Below are 10,377 nucleotides of genomic sequence, written 5' to 3'. Positions count from 1 at the left end.
ACAATATACAAGTAGCACTTACTATGAATTAGCTTATAAAAGCGAAGTCCTTTTTCACAACATTTTGTGATTCTGTAGCAGGAAAGCCCATGAGGGAATAAAACTTCTGTATCCTCTTCAGTCAGTATTGAAAAAATCATCTTTTAATTCAGTAGTCTCTTAGTGTTTGAACAAGTGAGTACGTAGGAATCCACAATTACATTTATTAAATTCAATAAGCATCGAATAGTAGGGACATTAAACAGCAGCCACAACTCTCAAGCTGGAGTTATTCCAGAGGTTTTTTTCCCAGCAGCATTAAAACAGTTAAAGAAACCCGTATGGATGAGCTTAGGCCCCATTATGAAGGAAAATTACAATCTCACTTCTTAAAACAAAGTCTGAATGACTAAGTGTAAATTCCTGTTTCTCGTACCCTAATACCAGAAAAAATAGAAGTCTGCAGATAACAGTGAATGCCAAGGAGCCAGTTTTTTCCTTTCACTTAATTACCACCTCTGCTCAGCACAGTGCATTCATTCTCACCGAGCACAAAAGTGTAAACTATCAGTCTTGGACTTTTCTCTTGTAGTTAAGAAAAGCTGTGCATATTTCAACTCTGTGCAGGTTATCTCTCTTGCTGCAAAAAGGCATTCAGCAAAACAGGAGAGGAAAAATTGCACATATGGTTCACTGTAGTTCAAGTAACAGCTGCTGAGACTGATTTTCAGTGGCTCTTGATCAATTTAAAGGCCCAAATCCCACACCAACTACCTGTGTGGAGGGTACCTACCTTCCTCTATGCTTCTGTCACCTGTCATTTGAAATCCTGGAGGAGACATAACAGGTTCCAGAACCAGATGGTCTGTATTAATCAGTGCTTACAAGCCAACAAACCCAACATCAGAAGGTTTGCTCAAGTAGTGGTGTCTCCGTACAAAGTGCATGCAGCTCAACTAATCTTGTAGTTACAAAACAGTTACCAATCCTGATTCACAGAATCAAGATAATATTTTTCTTCTTTCTGGAAAGGATGCACGTAACCTGTGACCTTCACAGCTGCATTCAGTGCACACATGCACCATTTAAACTGTACACACTTCAAATGTGCCATTGTATCGCTCTAACCTGTCAAATTCCTTCCTCTGCTGCTAGAAACACAGAACACAAAAGCTCAGGTGCAGCAGGGGTGACCAGGTATTAGGGTATGACCAAGTTAAGTGTTCTGTCAATGTGTAAGTAAAGGTGTACAGTCATTGGCACACAGCCAGCAAGATCAGTGGTTAGGTACTCCTCATTAAAAAGCAGTAATAAACTATTACTTCTGGTTGGTTTTTCTGTTTGTTGTTTTTTTTTTTAAATACGTATTTAACAGTTCTCTTCCTGTATCCTCCCATATCTGACAGAAAATGCAATTAGTCTCTTGTATACTATCTCCAAGAGTAAGAGAGAGGCTACAACTACTCCACAGATCAAGCTGAATGCCCAGCGTGGCCCCAGGTGAGTGTAGATTTGGCTGACAAAAACAGGCCCAAGGATCCGTGCTCCACTTCCAGAGGCAGTCAGCCATCCCATGTAGACACCCTACAGCAGATCAAGAGCTTATGTAAGTGATACAGGAATTATTTGGCTGGCCATTAATTCCAACCCATTAGCCTAACTAGAAAATTTAGAAGTATTTAAACAACCACTTATCTTTCTTAACTCATTAAGACACTTCGTTAAGATTACTTTGTTTCCAAGAGTACTGCTCAGCCTCTCTAAGCATTAATTCCAAGGGTCCACTCAGGTACTCTACTGGTTTCTAACAAAATGCATTCTGGCTCAAAGCATTTAGTCTCTTTCACCAAAATGTAACATGAAAAAAATGGGGAAAAGTGGAATAAAATCTTTTGTTCAGCAATAATGTAAGTTCGTTATAGTGTTTCACTAAGAAATGCCAGTATTGAAGGTCTAGTAGCATTTGTAGTCTTTATATAATAACCTTGGTAAGAGGAACATTATTTGATATTGGTATTCCAAATACATAATGGGTAGTTACAAAAAGGACTCTGCCAGAATAGTCATGACATTTCCACATTGTAAGATTTGCATAAATAGCACAAACTTTGCTTTCTAATTGCCCTAGAGACTTGCCTTGGATTTTAAAAAAGATTGGAGCTCCTGCAAAGTTCTGCCCTGCTTAAAACACACTATTATTTTGCTGATGACAAAAAGAATTTTTTACTAGATCCCTCATTTTAATAAAGAGAGTGCAAGTCTTGCAGAGCAAATGAAGTAAACCATTTAGGAATTGTGCTTACCTGAGGCTTTGGTCCCAGCACTTTTGAGTATAAAGTGTAGGACATGACATTACAAACTGGATAGCCCAACCCTATGAGCACATCAGAGCTGAGGTACTGGGCCAGGTAGATCACGGGAGTATTCAGGCACCAGGACTGTGTGACAGGGCAGCCCACAGGCTCTCCTGTGTGGTTGGATGGCAGCTGCATCTCTTGCAAACTCCAGAAAGGCATTAACATTTCAGTGGGGGCTGTTCTGGGAATGGAGTTGTTCTTTATTTCTGTAAAAATAAGTTATTCATATCATTAAGAACAAAAGTGCAATAAAAGGCTTTCAAAAGAACACTACAAAGGTAGGTGGTCTAGTAAGACTTGAACTATACCTTGCCACTGGATATTTGGTAGTTTCTTCCCCCAAGGCAGTAAGATAAAGAATCCAATCAAGACAATCAGTAAGCCTGCATGGAGTATGGCACGCTCACCAGTCCTATCAAACATTGAAATTGCAATTAAATGTATCATTTAATAATGTAAAATTTATGTAGCTGCTAATGACATAGCCCATTAGTTTGTGGAAATTATATCAGACCAAAACACTGACAAAAATGTTACAAAAGCACAGTAACTTAAAACCTGCTTTTCTTGTGATTCAAGAGTAAAAGACAGTCAAATAAGGGGGTTATGTTAACAGAATAAAAAAACAACCACAACATCAAGGCTGTGCCAAAATTGGAGGTATTTCATTGTCATAGTAAACCCAGATTCATTACCAAGTAAAAGATTTGAGTAGCACAGATTTGGCCTTGCCATAAAACTTTTCACACATAGCCAACATAAGTAACAAAATTCCAAGAACTTACTTTTTTGATAGTATTTTAACCACCATGAAAACAATAACTGATTCAATGCCAATCACACTGAGGATTATTCCATTATAAAAAACAGCTTCTTTCCTGGTCCAGGAATACATGTCCATCGTCAGTGGAGTAGCTATACTAAAATGACAGAACAAAAATACAGTAATCATAAAAAGCTGCTTCTACACATTCATTTCCATACATGTATTATCCCAAACATCAGTGCACTACGCCAGCCATACTCTGAAGCATCATTAATCGATTTCTGATAGTTCAGGTGGAGTTAAAGCCAAGCCAGGGTAATAGAGACAGAAAAAAAAACAGACCCTGTGAGAACAAAAATAATAAACTTTTAATACTATTTCAGTTTTAGCAACCAATCAGTCTCTAAAACCTCAGTTTTCTAAAAATAATGCAATTTTACAGAGCCATATTGTAAAACAAATTTTAGCTACATTAGAGCTCAAAAAACTTGCAGAATAAATCTTACATCCTCAAAGTATTTTATAAGTTAAAAGAATGAAGTACATTTCAGCCTGAGATCATACTGTCATGTTTTACTTACTTTCTTACACACAGAAATTTGGGAGTGGATAACATACATCTTTAGGCTAAAAAACCCCCCGTCATATAAAATAGAGTATTTAAGAATACAATTGCATTAACTCTATCAAACAATTGTTCTAATCATTACCAAAATAAGAGACACACTGAAGCTTTTGGAGCTAATCAGAATCATACTAAGAAATCATACAAAACTAAAATAAAAAATATAGAACAAGATACTCAACTGAAAACATGTTTTCTCTGAAGATTTTAGGTAGCCCAAATTAAGCTACTTTTTTTTTGAACATTCAAAAGGTTGAGGATATGGGTTTGCCTCCATTCAAAAGCTTTTACATTAATGTTTCCTATACCACAAACTCCACAGATTTTTAGTTATCACTGACCTTTAATTCATTACTCTGTATTACACATCAACTTGATTGCATATGGTTTTGGACTTCCACTTAAGAAGTTAGGAAGATGAATGGAAGAGAAAAGCTTCTATATGGACCTCCAGTCTAATTACTCTACATGTCTGAGTATTTTGAGAGAAAATAGAAAAACTTACGTTTCAAAGACAGCAAACACAAACAAGATGACAAAGAAGAGAACGTTGAGTGCTACCACAGCAACGTGGTCAATGCTTCCTTCTGTGTTCTGATCCAGAACATCACTTCCTGCAGCAACATAAAAGAATTACCAGAACTGCACACTTGAGCAAGTTGGTGGGCAGCTAGGCAGTTCTACTTTGAGAATCAAAGTATAAAGTTTTTAAATCAAAATGGAATTGTTGACATTTCACTTCCACTGACAATTAGAGAAAATTATTTCCAAACTGGTTACACTGTCTGTTTTCCCAATGAGTCCTGAGTGACAGCAAAATGAGCAAACTTCTTTAAATATCTTAACAATGGAAACCAAAACATTCTCTTGAAAGGTCAAAATTACACAGCAGAATTCTCAGGATGAAAATATGGAAGGATCCATACAATTTCTTTTTTTTTTTCTTCTTTGCTACAAGACAGCACTATGGACACAACATGACAAATGAAGCAATTTCTGGATCAGCTAGGGAGAGATGTAGCCTGTTTTCCACATCAACTTCCCAGTGCCTCAGACTTTAGAATACTTCTAAATGCTTCTATGTAATAAGAGAGTACTTCAAAATTAGAATCACAGAGTAAGTTTTCAAGGACACACTGGTACCTTCTCCATCAGAATTGATACTTTTGTACTGGCGTCCCATGTCATCCACTCGGTGCTCCCTAGAAATTTAAAACTTTTTTCATTATTCCAAATATTTATTTGATCTACTATTGAGTCAAGTTTCTGTTAAAATAATTGTAAATGGTATCTATATGGTAATTATTCACAGCTCCTTTAAACATCATCTACCAAGCTCACATCTGACTGCAGTGAATACCATCCTATTCAAGGAAGGAAATATTCTAGTGGGATAGTATCACATATCCAGATGCATCTGCACCAATGAGAGAATGAATAAAAATCCCCCCTGAGATTCTTAAAGGAAAGACACAGATAGTGAGATCCCTACAGACAAGCCAACCTTATTCCTCCTTACAGAAAAAACATGGGCAGCAACCACCAACACTAAAACTATATCAAGGCTAATAGTCTAAGATCTTTAACTTTTTAAATCAGTTTACATTCTAACCACAACATCACCAAGATTCATTTATGAGCATAACAAAAATACAGGTATTAAAGAAGGTAGGAACACTGAAAAAATAAATAACAATTTATAGTTTTAGCACTCCAGGTTTCAGGTTTATTGCTCCTCCTGCTGAGCAGCATATTATTTGCTACAAGTCACCCACATGAACGAAGTAGGATATTTAATTTTTTTTTACTTGATTACCTGAATATGGCGAAGATGAGAATAATATTAATAACTCCTAAGAGAGCTCCAAATAAAACTGGTGCTGTGTACATGTTCAGCTGAAGACAAAGGAATTTCCATGTTACTCCTTCTTCTCCAATAAGTGTAAAACATGTCTGAAAAACTTAAAAACATCAATGTACTGTGAAAATTTTGAGAATCATTAAGAAAATATTAGAACATATGTAGAACATATTAAACTGGATAAGCACAGTTATTCTAATTACCAAGTAAAATTTAAGTATTATACCTGTCAAACCTTTTACATTTTGAGAATCCTACTCTAAATAAACCAAATGGATACTAGTGGGATCTCAGCTAGCCAGAAGACTGCTTGGTTACATACAAACACACTGTATAAATAACATTATGACACATAAAGAACTAAATTCTGAGTGTACCACTAGTTAATTTTCTTGGCAGACAGATGATTTACTTTTTTCCCTCTTGCTTCTACATGGAAAACCTTGGTCCTGGGACTGGATTATCTCTCATGCTAAGCGCAAACTAGAGAGAAAAGATGCAGTAGGGGGGTTTAAACGAAACTTTAAATTGGTGCAGAGCACTTGGACAAGAATGTTTCATTTTTATTGGCTTACAGAAGTACAGACGAATGGATCCCATTTATTCAATTGTGATATCATTGACAAACTATGCCTTAAGATCCCCTACATACAGCTGCTGAGGATTCCTACTTCCGTTGCCCAATTTCAACCTAGTAAGAGAAGTGAGGAAAGAAGACATGCTTTACCTGGCCCTAATATGAAGCCAACTGCTTGGCAGGCACTGGTATTGGCCATGGCACTCGTTCTTTCCGTCAGAGAAGTGGCACCCGCAATATACGATCGAACTACAGCCACATTTCCTTCAAAAAAAACCCAAACCCAAGCAAGTGTTCACGTAAATATCAAGTCATATCGTTAAACTGTTGTTGAGTGACATTTATTTTAAGGGTTTGCTTCTTATTTTGCAAGAAAATAAAACCCAGCACTCCCTCTAGTATTTTTGCACAACAGCACAATTACACAATTTTGTGACAAATTGCTATGGGCCAACTCTTTGCTTTGTTAAATATTATCGTTCACATAATGGTAAATCTGGTACTAAAATACAACGTTAACCATCTTACAGAAGACACAGAATGTAGTAATTTTCAGAAATGTAAATTCTGCTGTGGTTACCTGCTCCAAACCCCACGAGAGCACGTGCAGTCAGCATATAGTACTTGTTATGGGAATGGGGCACATGGACGTAGGCATAGAGACAATTTGCAGCTACTGAAATAGCAGTGGAAATGACCAGAGGTTCTCTCCTGGGCCTGTAGTTGGACCACAAGCCAAACAGGGGAGAGGTAACCATTTGGCCAATGCTGTATGAAGCTATAATCCAGCCCAAGAAACTTGCATCCGCTGTCGGATCAATCTGCAAGAACACATGAATCAGTTCTGTGGGTAAAGCACTGGAGTGGTTTTTATTACCAGTAACACCCTTTTAGAATTAGTACCTGGGATACCAAGGACTCTGTACTGTAATGCTTTGTCTGGGGTAATAAACCTTGGCTCACTCTCTCCAGCAATGCACCAAATCAATGAAATCTGCTTCACTTCCCAGCCTGGGAATGGCTCACTTGCAGTAAACTCCAGCAGTTTTTATGCAGCACTGCTGATGTTCTGGGCTAAAGACAGAACTTCAGCAATATGGCAGGCACTTTCCATGCCAGCAGCAAGGAGTCACTTCCATTGTCTCTGCACATGCCTGAATCTGTCCTGATTTACAAGGCTGGTAATGCATTTTCTTTTCTTCTGCAAGAATTCTGCACCAGCCTTACTTTCAATGACACCTCTAGGTCCCTGTCCAGGGTATGTCCTTCCAAATTTGCATTTAAAACTGCCTCCTACAGTTCCAGGGGCACTAAAATCCTACCACAGATTAAATTCAAGTTTTAGAGACTTTTATGCTGCTTTTAAGATCACAACTAAGAGGTGAAAAACCCCCAAAGAAACTAAAATCGCTATACAGGAACAATGGCAATCCCCTGTTAGGAATATCAAGATCTACGTGCAACAATGTGACATTTACAGAGCAACTTGTACCTCCAGTTCCCTTTTTCTTTTTCTTTTTTTTTTTTTTTTTTTGCCAAAATGCAGACAAGTCTTGTGCATGATGTTTTAATAACAAGATTTCTATTGGTTTGTTGTCCAAGAAATCATGATATTGGAAAACCAAACATTTCTGGATTATGATGCACCTTTGCCAATTCAGGAAAAAAACCTGACAGATTTTGCAAGAAGTAATAAAAGCTAAGTGGATGGCAGAATAAAAGCCACACACTTCCCTTCACTTTTTGTTTCCTAAACAAAAAGCCAGTTTTTGTATGACCTACTTTTTGAGCAGGAGTTTTCTGTTCTTACTAATTAAAAACCAAACATATTTACAAACCTTTTGGAGATACGGCCACACAGACATAATTACAATTGAGAAACCTGTAACACAGTAAAAACAGAAGTTATTTTATTTGCCATTTTTATCAGTAATTTTCTTTCCTGAAACAGTTAGTACATGTTCCTTCTTCTGCCTCTAAGTGTATTATAGTCTAAACCTCTGCCTTTCCTGCTTTCTTTAAAGAGTGGTAATTCCTCCTATCAGGAAGAACTGTTTTTAAAAGATCATTTTATAGGTGCATACACATTAAACAAAAAAACTCCTGTGTTGTCCTCACAATGGAAAGCCAACAAGGTCCTCAAAGTAAAAGAATTTCTTGATATACTGACATATCTATATTCATTAGTCAAAGACATTTTAATTCATAAAAAAAAAAAAAAGAGTTACTGAAGTATTCTATCAACTTCAAGATAACTTCTTAGCCCACAGAAAGTCATCACAGATCAAAAATCAACGGAATCTTTGTTTCTGGGGGGAGTTATTCAGGAATAAAATTTCAATCTGTTCTGCAATGGAGATGCAAAGTCCAGTAGAAGAAAACAAGTTTTGATACATATTTTGAAATAGCATACATTCCCCTAAAGATCTTACCTCTTAAGAACTCCACATTATTTCTGTTCTCATTCCCTAGAAGTTTCACTTTGGATGATAAAAGTGCATCCTTTGTTTTGTTTGGTTCTGAGCAATAACCTTACCTTGCCACTACCTTTTGCCACTAGCAAACCATTAAGGAGTCATAAACCACAGACTTATGCAAGATGTCATTTTGTGTAAAACCAGTTTTATTACTTATCTCATTAGATGTAACTTTCTGTTCGATTTGCTAGTCATATATTTTCTATTAAAGAATTAAACAATGTACCTTTTTTGAGGTTAGAACAGTAGCATTAAAGAAGCCCTGTAGTTGAAACCTAGAAAACCCTGTAATTTTCAAAACAAAGTATATTCATTAAACAAATGACATAGAATTCCACATGTGTTTACTTACCTACACTACTGAGAAACATTGTCAGGTACATGATCCAGATGGATCGCCATCTGCTCTTATAATGCTCCTGTGTTTCAACAACATCTCTGTTTTCAAACCAAAAAGCAAGAAAGAAATCATTATCAGGTCCTCTTCAAGTTGCTCCCACATGACACTGAAAACATTTTTCACCAGCTTCTCAATACAGTTGTGTAACTTGTTAAGCAGGAGTGGATTTTTTGCTCAGCAAAGACTATAAAGGATTTATTTTTCTCTGGAAAAATACTAGATTGACAAATCAAACAAAATAACAGAAATGCTATCACACACCAAATGTTACATACAGAGATCTTGATCTAGGGGAGGTCTTCAATTCTGCAAACTCTTTGCGTAGACACTTTGGATTACCACACATCATATGAACGTTTTAAAAAGTGTGTTTTAAACCATAAAACCTCAGACATTTCCTCACAGCTGTACCCTTAAAAGAGCCACAAACCTGAACAACTCTTGATTTGACTAAAAGCTACAGCCAGTCTGTTCTTATGATGAGAAAGTAACAATATACAATGTAAAAGTTGTGTGTAAAAGATATTGTTGTAGATTGCGAAGGCTGAAAAAGAAGTTAAACTAGAAGTTACAATTTAAATTACAAAGTAATCTCTATTCAAATTATGTGGACTCAGGTTATAGATACATAGATGCCGGAACATAGTTTATAAACACTGTTTATGTAAGTCATAGATTTCGGCACATCTGCGATTCTAAGTTCAAGACACTTGTTTTGCTGCCAGAAGGGGGAAAAAAACCCAAGTGACCACCTGCTGCCCACACATGAAGGCTGCTATTGAACATCCAGACCTCTGCCCCACTTTAATCCTGTCTGGTGTCTTTTAGGAACTTCCCAAGCGAGCGGGTTTGTGATTTCCTACACGGGGCAGCAGCCCCCGGCCCGCTCCCGCAGCCGGGCCCGGGGCGGTCCGAGACACGGGCTCGGGGCTGCGGAGCGCGGGGACGGCGGCTCGGGCCGGACCGCGGCCGGGCAGCGCCCCCGGCTCGGGCTCCCCGTGCGGGGCGGGGAAGGACCCGGCACCCACGGGCGGCTCCGCGGGGCACCCGCGGCGGTGCCGCCCCAATACCTGGCGCCGCCTCAGAGCGGAACCAGCCCCTACCTGCTCTCCCCCTCCTCGTCCTCATCCGCCGCCGCCTCTGCGGACCCCAGCAGAGGCTCCTGCCCCTCGGGACGCGCCTCCGCAGCGGAGCCCGCGGCCGCCATGGCCCCGCAGCGCCGGGCCCCGCCCGCGGCCGCCACGGCCCGCGCCGCCCGCCGCCAGGGGGCGCCCGAGGGGGCGCGCTACCGCCTGTCCGCCGCTGGGGGCGCTGCCGGCTGGGGCCGGGCCGGGC

At 39.0% G+C, this 10,377-nt stretch overlaps 1 protein-coding gene across 1 annotated transcript; it reads right to left on the bottom strand.

The window, feature by feature from the left end:
- Positions 1-121: 121 nt before the first annotated feature.
- On the bottom strand, positions 122-10,272 carry MFSD8 (major facilitator superfamily domain containing 8). The gene is made up of 12 exons (XM_032109240.1): positions 10,146-10,272; positions 8,995-9,080; positions 8,004-8,047; positions 6,746-6,986; positions 6,316-6,429; positions 5,544-5,688; positions 4,871-4,929; positions 4,233-4,341; positions 3,122-3,256; positions 2,645-2,748; positions 2,283-2,542; positions 122-1,563 (listed from the first exon to the last, which is right to left on the bottom strand). The coding sequence occupies exons 1-12, from the start codon at positions 10,247-10,249 to the stop codon at positions 1,348-1,350; spliced, it is 1,617 nt and encodes a 538-aa protein (XP_031965131.1). The 5' UTR covers positions 10,250-10,272; the 3' UTR covers positions 122-1,347.
- Between the last annotated feature and the right edge of the window lie 105 nt (positions 10,273-10,377).

The sequence above is a fragment of the Corvus moneduloides genome, chromosome 5, assembly GCF_009650955.1.
Source record: "Corvus moneduloides isolate bCorMon1 chromosome 5, bCorMon1.pri, whole genome shotgun sequence".
NCBI classification, from domain to species: Eukaryota; Metazoa; Chordata; class Aves; order Passeriformes; family Corvidae; genus Corvus; species Corvus moneduloides.
The sequence above is the reverse complement of the archived record's forward strand: the minus strand, read 5'-3'. Positions and strand labels throughout refer to the sequence as shown.

Bases quoted from the DNA above. Each gene is read 5' to 3' on its own strand.
- MFSD8 (XM_032109240.1), bottom strand. From the start codon at position 10,249: ATGGCGGCCGCGGGCTCCGCTGCGGAGGCGCGTCCCGAGGGGCAGGAG. The intron at 4,342-4,870 runs GTACCAGTGTGT...ATGTTGCTGCAG, and splicing joins TATCAATTCTGATGGAGAAG to GAAGTGATGTTCTGGATCAG. The intron at 2,749-3,121 runs GTAAGTTCTTGG...AATGTTTGATAG, and splicing joins GTTAAAATACTATCAAAAAA to GACTGGTGAGCGTGCCATAC.